The sequence below is a fragment of the Vulpes lagopus genome, chromosome 6 (assembly GCF_018345385.1).
Source record: "Vulpes lagopus strain Blue_001 chromosome 6, ASM1834538v1, whole genome shotgun sequence".
NCBI classification, from domain to species: Eukaryota; Metazoa; Chordata; class Mammalia; order Carnivora; family Canidae; genus Vulpes; species Vulpes lagopus.
In genome coordinates this window covers 79,885,992-79,905,958 of record NC_054829.1, presented here as the reverse complement: position 1 = coordinate 79,905,958, position 19,967 = coordinate 79,885,992, and the positions used below count along the sequence as shown (strand labels likewise).

The following is a 19,967-nucleotide window of genomic DNA, read 5'->3' as shown; positions in this document are numbered from 1 at the left end:
TCAGTGCTGTTGTTGATGCCCATGCTCTCTCTCAAGAAGGTGAAGATAATATTGTTTCAGTTGAGGACACATGTCCAAAGAATCATCAGATGACTTTCCATATCTGTGGAGATTCAACTCTGTTTTATGTGACACTAGCTACATCATACTGGGCTGAGATTTAGGGATAGTGCACAGTTGTTTTGGTTGCCTACAAGATCTTGTCAGGAAAGAGTGAATTTGTTGTAAGATACATCTTCTGTTCTTATTCCACTTAGATAAGCATTCGTTTTTTTTTTTTCTTTTTTTTCAGTCTGGAAGCATTAATATTTTTAATGTTTCCTTCATTAATTAGAGAAAAGGCTTATTTCTGGTGAATTCTAAGTGCCAGATTTTAAACAACTTCAGTCTATATATACTGAACCCATGAAAGCTGAATCAGTAAGATTACTTGCAGCAATCATACATTATTGTGAATCAGATCATCTTCCCCCAAACTAAAACCATGCCTACCATGTCATATGCTTTCTGGTACATGTTTTAAAAATAGAGGAATTGGAAACCAGGAGAGATTATTTTTGGATTCAACTATGCTTTGTCTTCAAAAAAAATAAAACAAAACAAGGGACTCAGTTCTGCAGAATAAGCAAATTGGGTTAAAGTTTTCTTTCTTAAATAAACCACTTGGCATTCTGTAGTGAACTAGTTCAAAAGTTCAAACAAGTTGATGTAAACACCTTAAGTTCTCATTTGTTTCTGGATATAGCTAAACTTGTTTTTAACATTTTGGAGGGAATAATTTACAAGAAATATTTTTAATAGGAGTATTTGTGAGTTTTGAAGAAGAGTTCAACTCCAAGTTTGCTAGGAGTATCTTTCGTGGTGGCTCTGTCCTGTATGAATCCAAACTACATATCACATTGAGCAAAGAAACACATTAAAGACTTTGATTTCAGCAAGCCTGTATGGTTTGATGGGAAGACTTCAAAATTAGTTAGAACCCTATGTAGCTTTACCAGTTTAGGCAAGGGTAATTAGCATTTCTGAGCATTCTGTACCCCATCTGCACAACTGTGAAACTACTCCTTACTTTAAGGGCTATTGTGTGGATTAAATGAGATAACATCCATAAAATGCTGAGGGTGGTGTCTGGCACATAGCAGGGACTAAATAATATACTTTATCTCCCCTCTCTGGCATCATAATTGAAAATTTTATCTGTGGTTTGAGATTGCTTCTCTTTTGTCATAATTCTCTGTATCTAGTAGTATTTGGCTTTTAATTCAAGAGATAGGAAATCTTCTAAATATAACAAAATTTACTAATTCAGAGTAATCAGTAATTTACTAATTCAGTAATTCAGTAATAGCTAAAGTATCTTAGCTATTAATTCTTGGAATTTAGAATATTTTGTGAGAATGGGAGTATGCCACTGCATAGGAGCTAGATTACCAAAATGTTACCTACTGCTTTCTACTTTAATGAGTGGATAGCTTTGAAATGTTGGTATACTAATCATTATAGGATAATATACTGTGTAAACTATTTTAGAAAAGGGCTATTTCCTTAATATTTAAAAATATCCTTGTCATTTTTTTTGCCCTTTGATATCTTGTTAGAGCTATTTTTTTCCCTTGTTAGAGCTATTTAATAATAAAAAAGTTACCAGGGGTGCCTGGGTGGCTCAGTCAATTAAGCATCTGGACTCTTGGTTTTGGCTTAGGTCATGATCTCAAGGTCGTGAGATCAGGCTCTGCATCAGGCTCTGTGGTGGGCATGGAGCCTCCTTAAGATTCTTTCTCTCTCCTCCCTCAGCACCTCCTCTGATGTTTTGTGTGCTCTTTCTCTCTCTAAAAAAATTTTAAAAAAATTTAAAAAGTTACCAACTCCTGGCTGACTGATCCCAAATAATTAATTACTAGAATCTGAATTAATACAATTTTAATTATTACTAATTGTCTTATAGTTTGAATCATGTTTCCAAAATAAGAGCTGCAGTCTAACTTTGATGTATCTTAGTCATGAAAAAAATTATTCTTTCTTCTACCTTTGCTGAGATATTTTGATGTCCTGGGATCATCTACAATAAATACCCACAAGGAAATTGCATTCTCTTTTTTATTCAGCTTATTTCTCTTGTATTATCACTTTCTCTATGTTTTACCCTTGAATGGTTTATTATTTCCAATTTTTTATTCTTAATAATCTTACGATGATAGTAATGTCTGAAGATAGGAAAAATAAGCTAAATAGGATGTAAGTAAGGGTTTTTCTTCTTTTTAGGTTTTGGTGAAAACAGTCTTAGGATTTCTCTCAAGGAATTTTTTAATGTTCCTATTTACATTAATACCTCTGGAACGATTAGATCATTTAAGAGATTTGCCTCTGGCTACTAAGTAAGGACTGGACCAAAGGATGAAAGGAAAAAGCTGGGATAACTGATCAAAAATAGACTTTCTTACTAGTTTTGAATTACATACGGAAATTAAAACCTCCTATAATCCTCTGGTTTTTAATTTGTTTTTAATGATTTTTTTTCATTTTCTTTCAGAACTCTCGATGTTTCGGTGAGCTTTAATGGAGGAAAATCTGTCATCTCGAGTTCATTAATAGTCACAGCCACAGAATGTGTAAGTAAAAAGTTTGCATAAAGTTACTTTTTAAAAATGATTCCATCCAGAAATAATTTATGGATCGTCAGTGTTGTTGCATGCTGTAATAAGGAACATGTAAACAATGACAGTGGAGACTACCACAAAAACTCTGTATGGAATTTATTTTAGATTTTTTTTTAACCTTTAGCCTTATTAAAATGAGATTTTAAGATAGTACAAATTTTATTTTGATATTTATGAAATTCAAGTCATATTAAAAATAAGGTAGGAGAATGATTTTCCAATGAAGCATTTTCCTTGAAACATTAAATATCAAAATGGAATACAGTTTTTTCTCTCATGAAGGTTGAATTGTGTCTAAGACTTGATTATGTTTTTGAAATTATTAGTATATCTTAATGATGACCTCACATTTTGTTTATTTTAAATGTTGGTGCTTTCTAATATGAGTAAGTAATTTGATTTTGATAGCTTGATATATCTAGATTAGAACTCTGTTTTGATTGAGATGATTAATTTGTATTACCTAAGATGCAATAGTTTAGAATGTAAACTTCATTGTTAAGACAGTATTTTCCTTATAGATAAGTTTTGGGGTTCATTTTTTTGATATTTGATTGTTGAACATGAAAATAACACTAAAAGGAACTGATCACATGGCTATTATTTTTATGAGTATAGTATTTTTTGAAAAAGTGCATTAACCAAAGCAAAAACAACAACAAAAAAACCCCCCTAAATTCTTGCCCTTCAAAAGACCAAAATTATAAACCAAAACATTTTCTCATATCTCATGGTCTCACAGTTTTATATTTTGATCTTTTAATCAGAGAGATATCCTTCCTTCCAAAAACAAAATAATCCAATATTATCTGTATAGAGACAATGGTCTTTCTCATTGTAAGATAACATTACAAGGAAAACAAACATCTATAGGGACCCTTGGGCCATTATTGAATTCTCTGGATAAGTCTTTATCAACACCTGTCTCTGTTTTGAAAATACCTAGTTTTTTTTTTTTTCTCTTTTTATTTGTAATTCATGTTGCAATTTGCAGATTTCCTTGTCTCTCAGGATGTGGTTGAGATAACAAACATTTGTGGTAATATTGTTTCTCAGTGTTTAGCTCACTGAAACAGCGTTCTTTCGCCATCCTTCCTCTTATTCTGTGCCTCTAAGACATCTTATTTCACCTCTCTTCCATGCAAGCAGGAATATAAGTTTTTGTATTCTATAACCACTCACAATTTTGGTGTGCAGGGATGTTGAGATTAAGTGACTCATTTGGAATTTACAAGTCATGTACTTTTCTGAAAGTCTTCCTAGGCCTTTCCGGTTCTCAGGAAGAGTACATTTGTGACTCAAGTTTAAGAGTAAGGTGATTTTAAAAAAAGTGACGTTGGTTGTGTCAGTGAGAATGTGGAGGGCAAGTTGTTATATTAAGTAAGGGATCAAAGAAATTTTCATTATTCTGTCAAAGAATAAAGACTTGAGGAAGGTGAGGGAGTGAACCCTGAAAACCCCCCAAGGGAAGAATGTTTTTTATGCAGCAGGAACAGCTAGAGCAAAGCCTAAGGAAGCACTCTATCTGACCAGTTTAAAGGAAGGCTAGAGTGGAGATAGCTGGGGCGAGCAGGAGTTTCAACCTTGGTGGACAGAGGGGAATATATTATGTAGGGTTTTGCAAGGATTTGAGTTTTTCTTCTGAGTGAAATGGAGAACCATTGGATAGTGACATGATATGACTTAATACTTTGAAAAGATCATTCTGGCTACTGTGTAAAAATAGACTTTGCAGGGGGTGCAAATGTGGAAATACAGAGACCAAGTCCTTGGCTGTTTCAGTAATCTAAGAGAGGGGAGGATGGCCCCACTAAAAAGACAGCAGTGGAAATGGTAAGAAGTGATTGGATTTGGATATATTTGAGTAAATGTGGAGCACGTGGGATGCGTAGACAGATTATATGTGGCTATGAGAGAAGAACATTAAAGATAATTCTAAACTTTTCACCTGCGCAACTAGAAGGATGCATTGTTGTCAGGTAGAGCAGTGTTTAGAAAAAGTGGCAGCTTCTGTTTTGGAAATGTTGAGTGAAAGATGTCTATATAGCCATTCGCAGTGGAAATATCATAAAAGCAGCTGAATACACAAGTCTGGAATTCTAGAAAGAGGTCTGGATTGGAGATACACATTTGTGAGTTGTATAGAATGAAGTAGTCAACAAATTCCACATGATTTTTACTGAAAAAGAATAAAAAAGAGAATGGCTTTCAGGAGCTTAAAGCAGAAGGGAAAGAATAACAGATAAAGTTGTTTTTTTTTTTAATTAGAGAATAGTTGACATAATTAGTTTATGGTGTACAACATAGTGATTCGATATTTATATACATTTTGAAATGTATATAAGTAGTTATCATCTGTCACTACACAAAGTTTTACAATATTATTGACTATGTTCCCTGTGCTGTACATTACTTCCCTGTGTTTCATTTATTTTATTAAGATTTTATTTATTTTTGAGAAACACAGAGAGAGAGAGAGGAAGAGAGCAGAGGGAGAAGCAGGCTCCATGCAGGGAGCCCGATGTGGGGCTCAACCACTGAGCCATCAAGGTGCCCTTCATTTATTTTACAAGTGGAAGATTTTACTTCTTCATTCCCTTCACCAATTTCATCCATAGCCCCTCATGTCTCCCCTCTGGCAACCACTAGTTTGTTTTGGAAAGGTTTTATATTCTTGGAGGAGTCTGGATAAACCAAGTCCTGAAAGGAAAGCAAGATTTAGGCAAGAAGAGAGGAGGGGAAAGCAGATTATAGATTAATAGAAAAATGAAGTTGAGAGGTGATCTATTTGATTGGAGTGAGAAAGACTGGGAGGGAAGCTTGAAAATCGAAAATGTAGAACAGATAATCAGTGGCCTAAAGAAAGAAAATTACCAGGTGGAGTTTAAAGCTCATCTTATAGGTCTGTGGTTCCTAAAGCAGAGAAGTCAATGCTAAAATGTAAAAAGGAAAGAATATGGATTATATTTTTCATAATGCTAGATCTATTCAACTTGAAAAAGATTTTATTCTGAAAGTTTTCTTTCTGCCATTTTAATTTTATTTATTTATTTTAAAGACTTTATTTATTCATGAGAGGCACACAGAGAGAGGCAGAGACAGAGGCAAAGGGAGAAGCAGGCTCCGTGCAGAGAGCCTGATGTGGGACTCGATCCTGGGACTCGATCCTGGGACTAGATCCTGAGACTCCAGAATCACACCCTGGGCCAAAGGCAGGCACTAAACTGCTGAGCCACCCAGGGATCCCCAACAATTAGCACTTTTCTAAAGCAGATTTTCTACACAAAAGGAGACCAGGAGCCTATTGCCAGGAAAAAAATCTATCTAAAGTTTAATCAAGTTGACAGAAAATTTAAGTCCATCTTGGTCAACAGAATAAGTGAAGTGAGTAAGAGGGGATAGATAGCTCAAGAGATGGGAAAACCAGGACACTAACCAGGTAAAGGAGCCAAAGGAAAATGGAATTCCATATGAAAAGAAGGCAACATTAAGTGCTTCAGAGAAGTGAAGGAGAAAAGGTCAGAGGGGTCACAGTGAAGTCACTGTGAAGTCAAGTGATGCTTCAGCTCAGAGTGATGATTTATAGTCTTCTATAAATCAATTATTATAAAATAATAAATACTATGATTCACTTTATTGTATTGCTAATAAACATGGTATAATTCATTTTTCCCATTAGAATTAGCCATTATTTTATATTCAAACTCAAATACCTCTAGTGTGTGGTAGTAATGTTATCATTTATAGATATGAAAAGTGAGACTGTTGCCTTGAGATGTATCTGCTGATGTGTCCATTAAATTTCTATTCAAAATAGAATAGGATAGTGGGTAATATGATAAATACCCAGGCATTGCATTAAGTGATATTCAGTCTGTCAGGCATATTCAGAGATGATGAGATGCAGTTAGTAGTATTACTCATTATAGGATGATGCCTTTGGCTTTCACAGGCATTTGAAAGCCAAACAAAATAAAACACCATTACTTTGGGAATTGATTAATCCTTGTGGAAATCCCACAAATAAAGGATCCCCTCTGTGTGCTCCAAGGGCATCCAGGCTCAGTTCTGTTAAAGGCACTTATGTCAGTGAGCTGTAATTTCCTGTTTACTTCTGGGGATTTCTTAGCCGGTTTTGAGTTGTTGACAGCAGGGCCTGTGCCTTGCTCGTTGCCTTCCTCCCAGTGTCTGGTCCTTATATAAAGCTCGTGCTCCAAGATTATCTGTTAAATGAATGAGTGAAAGTAGCTGTACACCTAGTTTAAGAGTAGGGAAATGAAGGATGAGATTTAAGAGATTTAAGATTAGAGCCTGAGAAGCATTTGTATTTAGACAGTCATTTCTCTTCATCCATCTCAGAAGATCTCCTAAATGTGTCTCTGCTTAAAAAAATAGTGAAAGATATCTTTTTTCCCCCTTGGAACATCTGTTCTTCTGATTCTTTTGACATAACAGTATCAAGAATGTGTTTTCTGAGCATGTATTAAGTGCCAGACACTGTGCTAAGCACTGTACATGTGCTAAGCATTTAATGACTTTAACACACACAACTCAAGAGGAGGCTATTCCTATTACCTTAATTTTACTGATGAGGAACAGAGCCACCTCCAATTTCTAGTGCACATTTATGCAAACACATTAGAAAGTGCTGCTTCTGTTGTGTAGACCCAGCCCTCAGCAGGGCACCTGGCTTGATGAGTAAGAACATGGGCTGATTTCAGCCCTCACTGCCCCTGAGAGGGGGGTACTTGAGGCCTGGGGACTCTGGAGGTTAGATTCCCTCCCTGCTCAGTTTCACAGTCAAGTAAATGCTAGAATTGAGAATTGAATCCGAGTCTGTCTCCCCCCCCCACCCCCGACCTGAACACTTGTGCAATCTGCTATTTGCAAACAGGTTCTAATTTGATTTATATAAAACAGGGATTGGCAATTTCATTTTTTCTGTAAAAGATCAGATAACAAATATTTCAGGGTTTGAGGACTACACAGTTTTCGACACAACTACTCAACACTGCTGTTGTAGCACCAAGGCACCTAAAAACATACGATGTAAACAAATGGGTAAGGCTGTGTTCAGCAAAGCTATGTACACTGAAATTTGAATTTTATGTAACATATTACTCTTTGATTTTTTTTCAGCTACATAATAATGTAAAAAAAATATCATAGCTTGCCAGAGGTCTTAGGAAACAGATGCACTGATTTGGCCTTTGGGACATAGTTTGATAATTCCTGATATCGAATCTTCCAGAAGAATCCAGAGCATGCAATTATCACCCATTTTTTGACTCTTTTTTCTTCCCCTAACTCTAAATCCATAGAAAAAAAAATCGTGGAGATCCATTTCCCCTTTTTGCTTCGTTCTTTTTTGATTGCAGTTGCTGTGATTATTTTCTAGGTAGGTTGTGACAGCTTTGAAAATTTTTGAGTGAGTCTTCTTTCTAATAGTTATTTGAGTTTTGAAATGTTTGAGTGATTCCTCTGGCTCATAGTTATTTTTCAAGTACAATAGTGACTGATTGTTTTTATACTTTTGTGGTCCTCTTAGCTAGAATTTCAGTGACATTAGGCAGAGTGAAGTTTTTCATTGGAAAGCTTGCTTTTGATGAAGAACAAGAAATTAGGTGCAAACCAAGTTCAAAAACTCAATGTGTCCAGGATGACTACTGAATATATTCCTTCTACCCTAATTTCAAGCTCAAGGTTCTGGTATGTCCATAGTTAACCTTTAAAAGAGTTTTGGCTCCATGTGTTGAATCATCATCTGGGTAGTAAGTCTCAAACTGGACTCCTCAGCTAATTTGTGCAATCTATTCTTTGTAGATATTTGAGAATGCCATTTTTTCAAAACTATAGTTAGATCTATCCAACAAATGGCCAGTTGAAAGGTCATCTAACAAACGGATACTAATCCATTGTAATGGATGGCCAAATCTCTCTGTATTAAAAAGGACTACCACTTTTCAGAGATGTGTGTTTCCAACCTTCTCTTTAGCTTCTTTAGGTGCTACCAAGTCCTCTCAAACTCTGTGTTCCAGCCACCTTTGTCCTTGTCTTGTCTTTGCAAGAGGCCACTAATTCTGCATCACTTTCTCCCTGGGCTTTCTTACTTCCTCAGAACCCCAGACCAGGTTAGTCCCTACTGTTCCATGTCTCTATTTGTACCTGCCTCCCATCTCCTCACATTTGGGATTATTTGTTTCGTTTGTCTCTCCAGCTAACCTGTGGGCTTCATAAAGACTTGTGGAACTTTGTAATTTTAGCACCTACTTCCCTGGCTCAGATTTAAAGGGAAGCACACTTATCAGAAATTAAGTGACTTTTAGCTTCTGCTCATGACACAGATCTATGTGTAATCATGGCCAGTTTCATTTGACTCTGAAGTCTGCAGTTTGTGGCCTGCTATCTACTCATAGGACTGAAGTCTATGTGTTTGACCTTTCCTTATTTTGTTTATAAAGCTATGTGAACAATGAAATTATTTCCCTTTCACGATTGAAGTCTTTCATCCTCTGATAAAGACTCTGAGCAAATGAAAACAATGGAAATGGGAAAGCCTGAGTTTATATATCCAGTTAACTGATCTCATGTCTGGGACTGGGGCATCCAGGGACTGTGTCTCATACATAATGGCAAGGTGGGGTTGCGTTACATTCTTGCTTCCTCTGAACCAGTTTTCCATCATGCTCAGCTTAAATATGATAAAGATTAGGTCTGCAGGTCTTTAGAAAGTGTGTATTTTCTTTTTAATTTTATTGAAGATGAACATTTGGAGTCAGTTGACATGATAATATTGCTATAATAAATATATATTTACATCTGGATGTGTATAGTATTTTATTAATGTTCTTAACAGAGTCATCTTTATTGGAGGAAAAATCAAGAATTTTCACTGCTGGGACGCGTGGGTGGCTCAGCGGTTGAGCATCTGCCTTTGGCTCAGGTCATGATCCCCAGAGTCCCGGGATCGAGTCCCACATTGGGCTCCCCACAGGGACCCTGCTTCTCCCTCTGCCTGTGTCTCTGCCTCTCTCTCTGTGCCTCTCATGAATAAATAAATAAAATCTTAAAAAAAAAAAGAATTTTCACTGCCTATCATGGCGAGCCCATCTACTTTACATTCTGTCAATACAATTTTCTGATCTTCTTTTTTTTTTTTTGAATAATTTTCTGATCTTCTTAATGACACATCCATAGGAAGAAAAAAAAAAGTAACCACTAAATTTTTAGCAGATTGATATCATTTAGTTGCAAGTTCCTATTTCTGAACACAGAGTTTGAGTTCTAAGAAAAGAGGAAACCCAGTATTCATAGAACTTTTTTGAAAACTGTATAGCACAGACAAATGGTGAGCCATTTCCATGAGTGCTATGACTAGATCCTAATGTGGGAAAGGGCTAGTAGGGAATGCCGTATTCATTTCTATACATAAACAGGTTGGGGGGGGTATCTCACATAAGAGGTGGGAACATGAATTTATGTATTTGGCAGCATTTCTCCCATAGGATATCACACTTTTCTATGTATTTCTTTGACATTCTTTTCCTGTTATATCCCTGTTTGCCTACTGTTTAGAACTAGAGTAGTCAATGCTGTGGAGAGTCACACAATTTGTTCATGAATGTTTAGAATTCTATGTAGAAAGATGCACTCTGAGTATTTCTTCAGTGGCCTGATGTACGTTCTGAATTGTTTTCTTTGGCTTTAAGGACATAGAACTTAGATATTTGCCTGAAATTTTTCTGTAAAGTATTTACATTCTCTTTCTCTTTCTCTCCCTCTCCACTTCCTTCTCTCTCTGTTACACACAGACACACACGCACACACATACACACAAAAGTTTCTATGTGCCAGACATTGATTTAGATATTTAAGATATATTGGTAGTGAAATGTTGAGCTTGCATTTTCATTCAACCAAACTCTACAACAGGAAGTTGCTAAATGAATCCATGTCTTTTTATTTCTTCTATTTTATGTTAATTCTTTATGGTGAATATCATCTAATAGCATCTTCTATGCCTTAAGAATGGTCAGATAGTGAACAGTAGCATTTAGCAAAGATAGTGTGTGCATGTGAAGTTGCCATAGTTATTCTTGCTGTCTTCTGAAAGATAAGATAAATAAAATTACCAAAGATTCTAAGTGATACTTTGGTGGTGCCAGTTGTGATTAATTTGCAACCTTCCATCAGCTACATAAATGCCTTGTATGCTTGTTCCTTCTTCTATTCAGATGCAAAATCAGAAACCAAAGGATCACTTTAATTGTTCATGTGTAGATGATTATTAATCTTCTGAACATTTCTAAAAGTAATGAGTGTTTTATGGTTTATGCTGCTCTGGGAATTAGTCATTTTATTTATTTATTTATTTTTTTTTGTAAATATTATTATTTTTTTTTAAATTTTTTTATTTATTTATGATAGTCACAGAGAGAGAGAGAGAGAGGCACAGACATAGGTAGAGGGAGAAGCAGGCTCCATGCACCGGGAGCACGACGTGGGATTCGATCCCGGGTCTCCAGGATCGCGCCCTGGGCCAAAGGCAGGCGCTAAACCGCTGCGCCACCCAGGGATCCCGGAATTAGTCATTTTAAAAATAGGTTTATTAAAACTGAAAGGCTGCTAGTAATCAATATCTATAAAAATGGAGTTGTTTTGGGATAGTCTCCATGCTGCTCTATGCTAATCTGTTTTCTTTTTATTCCATTGTGATAATAACAGATGATACGGAGAAAGAATACACATGTAAAGATTGTTCTGATTAGCTGAACCAAGTATATTTTTCTGGCACTTCCTTGCCACTGCTTTTGAAAACTACCTTCTCTTCTCTTTTCTCAGTTGTTTACATGTAACTGTTTACATAAAGTTTATTATCTTTTTGTGCATACGTTGTTATGTATTGCATTTTATTTATGTTTTTTAACCAGATTTATTTGTTTATTGGGAGGGGGGCAGAGGGAGGGAGAGTCTCAAGCAGACTCCGCACTGAGCACAGAGCACCATGTAGGGCTCGATCTCACCACTCTGGGGTCATGACCTGAGTTGGACCCTTAACCAGCTGTGCTGGGTGCCTCGTATTGCACTTTAAATTCCATTATTCCATTATAAAATATTCTGACTGAATGCCACTACCATTGTCACTTAAACATCGGTAGGTCTCTCAGCTTTGATCAATCCCAGCATTTCTCTATGTGGATTCTAGAGAACCCTAGATTTACAGGATATTTAAAATGTTATGAGAAAAAAAAATGGTTCTGTGCTGATATAAGTTGAGCTTCTTTACTGAAAAACCAGTCAGAGCTTTATAAGTATGTTAATACGCAAAATGATTTTCTAAGAGAGATATCATAGTAATGACTTTTCCACAAAGAGTTTCATGCTTTGGGAACAACTAGCTTTCTTTTCATATGGATTAGAAAACAGAGGCTCCAAGAAATTAAGTAACCTATTAATACAGTGCCCTTCTAAGATGGATACAGGGGGTCCCCCCACACCTTGCCACCCCTCTATCAGCTCTAGGATAAAAGTGGCTCTTACTCTGACCTCTAGGCTTGTACTTCTTATTTGTTTTTTTCGTTTGTTTGTTTTCTTTAAAGATTTTATTTATTCATGAGAGGGAGAAGCAGGCTCCCTGTGGGAAGTCTGATGCAGGACTTGACCCCAGGACTCTGGGATTATGATCTGAATCAAGGGCAGGTGCTCAATCACTGAGCCCCTCAGGGTCCCTTTATTTGTTTTGAATGACAGGAAGTGTATCTCTGAAAAACTGCCCATGAAATCTCAAATTTCCACCTGGAGAGTGTATTGATTTATTTATACCTTTTCCCTCTGTACTCTTTCCCTTAAAAGAAAGCAAGCAAGAAAAAAAGAAAAAAAGAAAAAAGAAAAATACACACACCAAACAGAACATTATTACTAGGGATACCAGAGAGTGGGGTTTGGGCGAGACATCTTGTCCCCTGGGGAACTTTATCCCCACACTAAAAATTCAGTGAATACTAGACTTTGCATTTATGGCTTTTGCAGTCTTATTTCTCTGGAGTTCGTTCTCTTAGTAAGTCATTTTAAATGCCAAGCACGGAGTATACATTAGTAAGTGGGTTGAACATAACCTCATGGCTTTCCTAGAGCTCACAATAAATAATGACAGAAAAGAGAAATTAAAGAAATAGTTTATCAGAAATGAACAAATAGATAAATTGTGATAGTGGTCAAGATTCAAGTATAGACAGTTATGAATTGTATAGTAAAGAGGGGCATTTTCTGGCCAGAGGGTGCAAAGAAGTCTTCCTAGGGAATGGCTGGAGCTGAGCTGTGCAAGATGACTAAGTGGTCGCTACAGGAAGGGGATTGGAGGCAGAGCCCAGAGCAGGTTCCTTAGGGCAGGAGGAGCTTTACATCAGGAAGTAAGAGGACAGCAGAGGACTACCCACAAGAACCATGTGTGGGTAGTCCTTAAGCTTCAGTGAGAAATCTGATATATGAATGCATGAGGTTGCTTTCTTGCATTGATGCGAATGTACCATTTGCCAACAAGAACTATTGTCTTTGGCTTGTCACTTGCTTGGTGATTTTTGATATTTATCTTGACCCACAATTTAAATATATAATACATCTAGTGTCCTGTTATCAAAAGGGAAGAATGCTACATAAGTTCTGCCTAGAAGTAATCATGCTTGTAATCAAAATAACCCTTTCCCAGAGACAAATGATAGGGAACATTCAGCCTGTTCATATAACCCCAGATAGTGATTTTTCCTACATTCTTTTAAGGCATAATTTAAAACTGTCTATAGCACCTGGGAAGATTTCATGTTTATTATTGCCTGTTTGAACGTAACAGGTATGAAATAGAATATAAGGGGATTTATAGAATTTAAAGGAATATAATGAAAATCTGATTTGACAGTATTATGCTTTCTGCATCATTATCTTGTGTTTCCTTAAAAAAATATGTGTTTGGGATTTAACCCCATGCTTTACTGACCACTTTGTTTTTGTCTTCTACCTCTTCCAGTCTAGCGGGACTGCAGCCATCATTGCTATTTTGGTGTTGCTGCTACTACTGGGCATTGGTTTGATGTGGTGGTTTTGGCCTCTTTGCTGCAAAGTGGTGAGTAAAGAGGACTTTCAACTCTACTCTTGTCAAGCGGTGAGATAGATGTAAAGTAAGGCCTTAAATGTGAGTCAATGCTAGTGTTCCAACAACGACAAAGTTTCAGTTATCAAATTGAATTTTAATAGTTTGTTATTATGATAGTAAATTCTAGAAAACATGTATGCCAGTAAATGTTGATTATAAAACTTCATCTAAAACATTTCAAAATCAAGTTTGGAGGGAGAAGAGGAGAGGAAGATGGGTAGGAATAAAGGGTTTTCTACTGAAGCACAAAAGAGTCTTAAGTAAGTTGAATGATATTTTCTGTTGGATTCGTGGGGAGAAGCTGGTAATCTGTCAGGTTTTCTTGTCAGTGCTTATTGAATCTTTTATTACCTCTTTGAAAAATCTATTTCAGGACCTTCTCTGTTTGCCTCTCAGAAAAACATTTTAGGAATAAGTCATGTGCACGTGTTAGAGTGTCAAATAGGAAGTTTTGAAGCTATGACAGTTGGTTTGTTTGTGTTATTTTTCATGTTTGAGTAAAACCTTTGAAAGAATACAGGTTTATATTTGTTTTCTATTGCTACTGTCACAAATTGCTAGATGTTTAGTGACTTAAAGCAACACAAGAATAGATTCTCTAAAGAATCTATTCTCTTGGCTTTTCCAGCTTCTAGAGGACACACACGTCCCTTTCCTCATGCACCCTTCCCTTCATCCTCAAAGCCACCAACATTGCATCTCCTTGACCATTCTTCTATAGTTAATCTCCCTCTGACTCTCACACCAACTAGGAAAGGACCTCCAATGTTAAGGAACCATGGGGAGAAATTGGACCCACCTGGATAATCCAGGAGACTATCCTCTCAAGATCCTTAACTTTCACATATGTGCAAAGTCCCTTTTGCTATGAAATGAAAATTATTCATTGTTCCAGGAACATCTTCGGTGGGAGAGCATTGTTCTGTCTACCACATGGTGGAATGTTGACTAGTAGAGTTCACATTTCAAGCAATCCAGTTTGGATTGTTCAGGTTTCATAGAAAAGAGTATCCTGACAAAGCACTCATTGAAAAGTTAACCTCCTACTTAGTTTGATAGTATTCCTTTTATCATGATCACATTATGGAGCCCTTTATATTCTGTAGATCACAGTGGTATTGTATATGGTATTCCTAGACTGCCTTTTTTCTCCTTCACCTTTGTTGACTAATTTCAGCTTCCTTGTAACTTCAGGCACTACTCTGCACTACTCCTGTATTTATTATTTATTATTAATTGTACTTAAATCTGTTTTCATGAGTCAACTTTACAATCCTTTATCTCAGAACAGTTGGTCCACAGAGGAGGTACAGAATTAACCCCGACAACGGTAGAGACAAGAAGCATCCTGTCTCTTTGCTGAGCTAATCAGTTTTCTGCCATAGCAATTTATGCTCAAATGGTTTCCTGTTGTATTCTCGATTATCCTAGATACGGTTATTTTAGGGTGTCTAGCATTCTTGAGTCTCAAAAAGCAAAAACGTGCCCTGAGATGATTTGTGCTCCTTGGCTTTTTAATTTAAATTTTGCAGTGGTGGATTTCCTTCCTTCGTTACTTTGCAGTTTCATTTGTTATTGATCAGAGGGCTCAAAAGTGTAAAAGTATATGATTTTTTTAAACAATATATGTGAAAACTAAAATAGGCTTCTTTGGGGCATTGCTAGATGTGCTCAAACATAGTTCTTGACCATAATTTTGGATGTTACAGAGAGGACTCAATCTCCAGATGGTGGGAATAGGTTCATTACAACCCTGAGACTGCAGAGTTTGTAATCATGGAGTATATTTCTTTATGCAAGGCGTAGAGGGATGCCTTTAAAGTGTGTTGTCAGGATGTTAGGAGGGCTTCCTATCCTTACAAACATGAATGCTTACTAATTTCTGAAACCTACTTAATAGAGAGATCTGCCTGTGTTTGACATTTAGAACTATAGATTAAAGAGCAGCTAGCCCTGAGTATGAACTTATATTTATACTTAGGTATAAATGAATCATAGCACATGTTTACTAAAGTAGATGTAAAGGCAGAGTAGAGGCAAAATTCTGTATTTAGCCCATGGCAATCTGTGTCACTACTATATTAGGAACTGGGGTTATGAAAATGACTATAATATGATATATGATATGGAAACTCACATTTTAATATGGAAACACAGAAAATGTGGGCAAAGTATAATTGAAGGAGCTTGAGTGCCCCAACAGCAACATTTGTAAAGCACGGTAAGAACATACGGGATTGTCTCAGAGAAACCTTACCGGGCTGATGATTCCAAACTGAGCCCCCCCCCCTTTTTTTTTTTAAGATTTTATTTATTTATTTATTTGAGAGAGAGAGAGAGAGAGAGAGAGAGAGAGAGAGAGAGAGAGAGAGAACAGAGGGAAAGGGAGAAGCAGACTCCCTGCTGGGCAGGGAGCTGGAGGTGGGGCTTGATCCCAGGACCCTGAGCTCTTGACCTGACTGAGCCACCCAGCTGCCCCAAACTGAGTTTTAAATAATGAATAAGATGTTTACAGTTGATGTGGGATATTTCAGATGAAGTGTGTGTGGAATTACATTGAATTATTCTGGTATGCTTTGGGAAGTGCTAGGCTGAGGCTTACCTAGCATGCCAGTGAAAGGGAGCAGTTAAAGATGGTTTGGGATTTAGGCAGGAATCCCATTTAGGGAGGCTTCCTCTGTCTTTTAGGAAGTTTGAACTCACCTCAGGGATGATGAGAAGCCACTGGAGAGATTTGATCAGTATAATCCCCTGAAAGAAGCTTTGCTTGTTTTACAGCAGTGTCTGCCCAGGTCTAGTCCTGGAGGGGATTAAGTTTGTAACCCAACTGAGTTTCCATAAACAATTGAAATGGAAAGCCAGTGACAGATAATGCATCTTAGATATGGCCAAAGCAAAGGATCGCTAACAAAGTAGATAGGCATATAAGATGGAAGCTGAATGAGCTAGAGAAAAATGAAGAGGTGATGTGAAAAAAAGGGGGCAAAGGGCCTTGTGAAAGAAATCCTGAATATCAGTGGCAGGATATTCATTTTATTTTGTTTCTTTTAGAGAACATATTTGCACAATGCAAATTCTTAGCGGTTAAATTACTAAGAAATAATTCTTAGCGGTTTTTTAATTCTTTTTTAAAAATTATTTATTTATTTATTTATTCATTCACTCATTCATTCAAGACAGAGACACAGAGGGAGAAGCAGACTCCATGCAGGGAGCCCGATGTGGGACTCCATCCCAGGACTCCAGGATCGTGCCCTGGGCCGAAGGCAGGCGCTAAACTGCTGAGCCACCCAGGGATCCTCGAGTGTTTTTAAAGTACTAGTGGCAAACATATAAATCTAATCTTTCAACTGAAACATGACAAAACAGCTTAAAATGTCTGTTTTCGGTCACATTTAGATTATGTCAGCAGTCTACCTCCTTGGAATCATATGCTCAGGAGATCTTTTAAAGATAGAAAGTCTGGAAATAAAAGTCCTGCACAGAGGCTCTAATGTTTGTCACACATTGTTATTCAGTCGTTATTCAGTCATTTCATATTTATATAAATATCTTATGAAATGCTTTGTTCATTGTTCAGAGATTAAAATTTCACAGATCTCTAATGAAAAACTCAAAAATGACAGTGTTACATTTCAGACAGTGGTTCTCATTTTTTTTTTTTTTTCCTGCCCTAAGTAATGGGAAACTCCCAGAGCAGTAGTGGTAAGATTTCCAATGTTGGTGATTCTCCCAGAAGGGAAAGGGCTGGGCAGGTGAGGTTCTCCAGGATTCAGTGCCATTTGGAAAAGCCCCCATAGTAGGCTGAAGAATGGTCCCTAAAGATATGCAGGTCTTAATTTCTGGAAACTGTGAATGGTATCTTCTATGGCAAAAGGGACTTTGAGATGTGATTCAATTAAGGATCATTGAGCAATGATTAAATTAAGAACCCAAGAGTCAGATTAGCCTCCAGGAGGGGAAAAGGCAGTGTGACCTCAGAGGCAGAGATTGGAGGGTGCAGCTACTAGCCAAGGAATGCTGACGATCACCGGAAGCCTAGAGAGGCAAGCAACAGCCACAACCCTGTAGCCTGTATCAAGGAACCGGTTCTACCAATACTTTATTTAGCTTTATAAGACTCAGTTCAGACTCTGACTTCCATAGCTGTGAGAAAATAAATTTCTGTTGTTTTAATCCATTGAAATTGTGGTAATTTGTTACAGCAGAAATTACTAGGGATCAATTTAACTTTGATTATTATTGTTATCAGTAATATTACTTTCCAATGGGAAATGAAATGCATTTATTTCAGCTTGGCATTGTATAAATTTTGTTTTAGGTGAGTTTTTTTTTAATTCTTTTTTAAAAATTATTTATTTATTTATTTATTCATTCACTCATTCATTCAAGACAGAGACACAGAGGGAGAAGCAGACTCCATGCAGGGAGCCCGATGTGGGACTCCATCCCAGGACTCCAGGATCGTGCCCTGGGCCGAAGGCAGGCGCTAAACTGCTGAGCCACCCAGGGATCCTCGAGTGTTTTTAAAGTACTAGTGGCAAACATATAAATCTAATCTTTCAACTGAAACATGACAAAACAGCTTAAAATGTCTGTTTTCGGTCACATTTAGATTATGTCAGCAGTCTACCTCCTTGGAATCATATGCTCAGGAGATCTTTTAAAGATAGAAAGTCTGGAAATAAAAGTCCTGCACAGAGGCTCTAATGTTTGTCACACATTGTTATTCAGTCATTTCATATTTTATATAAATATCTTATGAAATGCTTTGTTCATTGTTCAGAGATTAAAATTTCACAGATCTCTAATGAAAAACTCAAAAATGACAGTGTTACATTTCAGACAGTGGTTCTCATTTTTTTTTTTTTTTTCCTGCCCTAAGTAATGGGAAACTCCCAGAGCAGTAGTGGTAAGATTTCCAATGTTGGTGATTCTCCCAGAAGGGAAAGGGCTGGGCAGGTGAGGTTCTCCAGGATTCAGTGCCATTTGGAAAAGCCCCCATAGTAGGCTGAAGAATGGTCCCTAAAGATATGCAGGTCTTAATTTCTGGAAACTGTGAATGGTATCTTCTATGGCAAAAGGGACTTTGAGATGTGATTCAATTAAGGATCATTGAGCAATGATTAAATTAAGAACCCAAGAGTCAGATTAGCCTCCAGGAGGGGAAAAGGCAGTGTGACCTCAGAGGCAGAGATTGGAGGGTGCAGCTACTAGCCAAGGAATGCTGACGATCACCGGAAGCCTAGAGAGGCAAGCAACAGCCACAACCCTGTAGCCTGTATCAAGGAACCGGTTCTACCAATACTTTATTTAGCTTTATAAGACTCAGTTCAGACTCTGACTTCCATAGCTGTGAGAAAATAAATTTCTGTTGTTTTAATCCATTGAAATTGTGGTAATTTGTTACAGCAGCACTAAGAAACTCTCAAAGTCCTTAATGATTCTGATATTCCCCAGGGTTGACAATCAGTGTTTAGGGCTATTGATTTTAGCAATTCTTATGTAATATGTTTGCAGATCAATCATTACAAAAACTGCTCATGGAGGGAGTATAAGAGGTTGTAAAATGGAAGACAATGAAATATTTTTCAAAATGTTAGCAGTGGTTCCAAGGCTATTAAAAAAGTCAGTATGCAGTTTTTAAAATTAGAATTACCTTTCTGTTTTGTTTTGAGTAACCATAAGATAAATGTGCATAATGTTTTATATATTGAGTAGAATTAATTAACTTACTGTTTCAGAGAGGCAAGGAATTTTTGGAAGAAACAGGTCTCTAATTGTTAAAAGTATTTGAGATATATATGTTGTTAGAACCGCTGACAACAGGGATCCATGGACAGCTTTCTATTTGCTAGAAGAGGCCAGTACCATCCCATTCATATTCAGATATTGGGCCACTGAATCTCTTAAAAGCTAGAAAGTGACCTTTCACTCTGCAGGGAAAAGCAAAGAACTTGAAAGTTTAACTAAATACCATGTCTCTAAAACTATGACATATACCTTACTTGTAGGAATTTGGTTTCAGGAACAAGAAACATATCAAAGTTATAAATATCCCTCTATTTTCTATTTAATTGAAAATAAAATTTTCTATTAAAATTTTAACCAAAATCCTCAAAGTTCCCCTGTCAGGTTAGAAAATGGTATTTTTTTTGGTGATA

The 19,967-nt window shown here is 36.8% G+C and overlaps 1 protein-coding gene across 1 annotated transcript in view; it reads left to right on the top strand.

Annotated features, from left to right (window-relative positions):
* Positions 1 to 19,967, top strand: part of ANTXR2 (ANTXR cell adhesion molecule 2) — a 159,222-nt gene that overhangs the window by 58,874 nt on the left and 80,381 nt on the right. The window contains exons 11-12 of the mRNA XM_041757981.1: positions 2,531 to 2,609; positions 13,678 to 13,773. Of these exons, the coding sequence (XP_041613915.1) occupies positions 2,531 to 2,609; positions 13,678 to 13,773 (175 nt within the window). The remainder of the gene's footprint in view (positions 1 to 2,530; positions 2,610 to 13,677; positions 13,774 to 19,967) is intronic.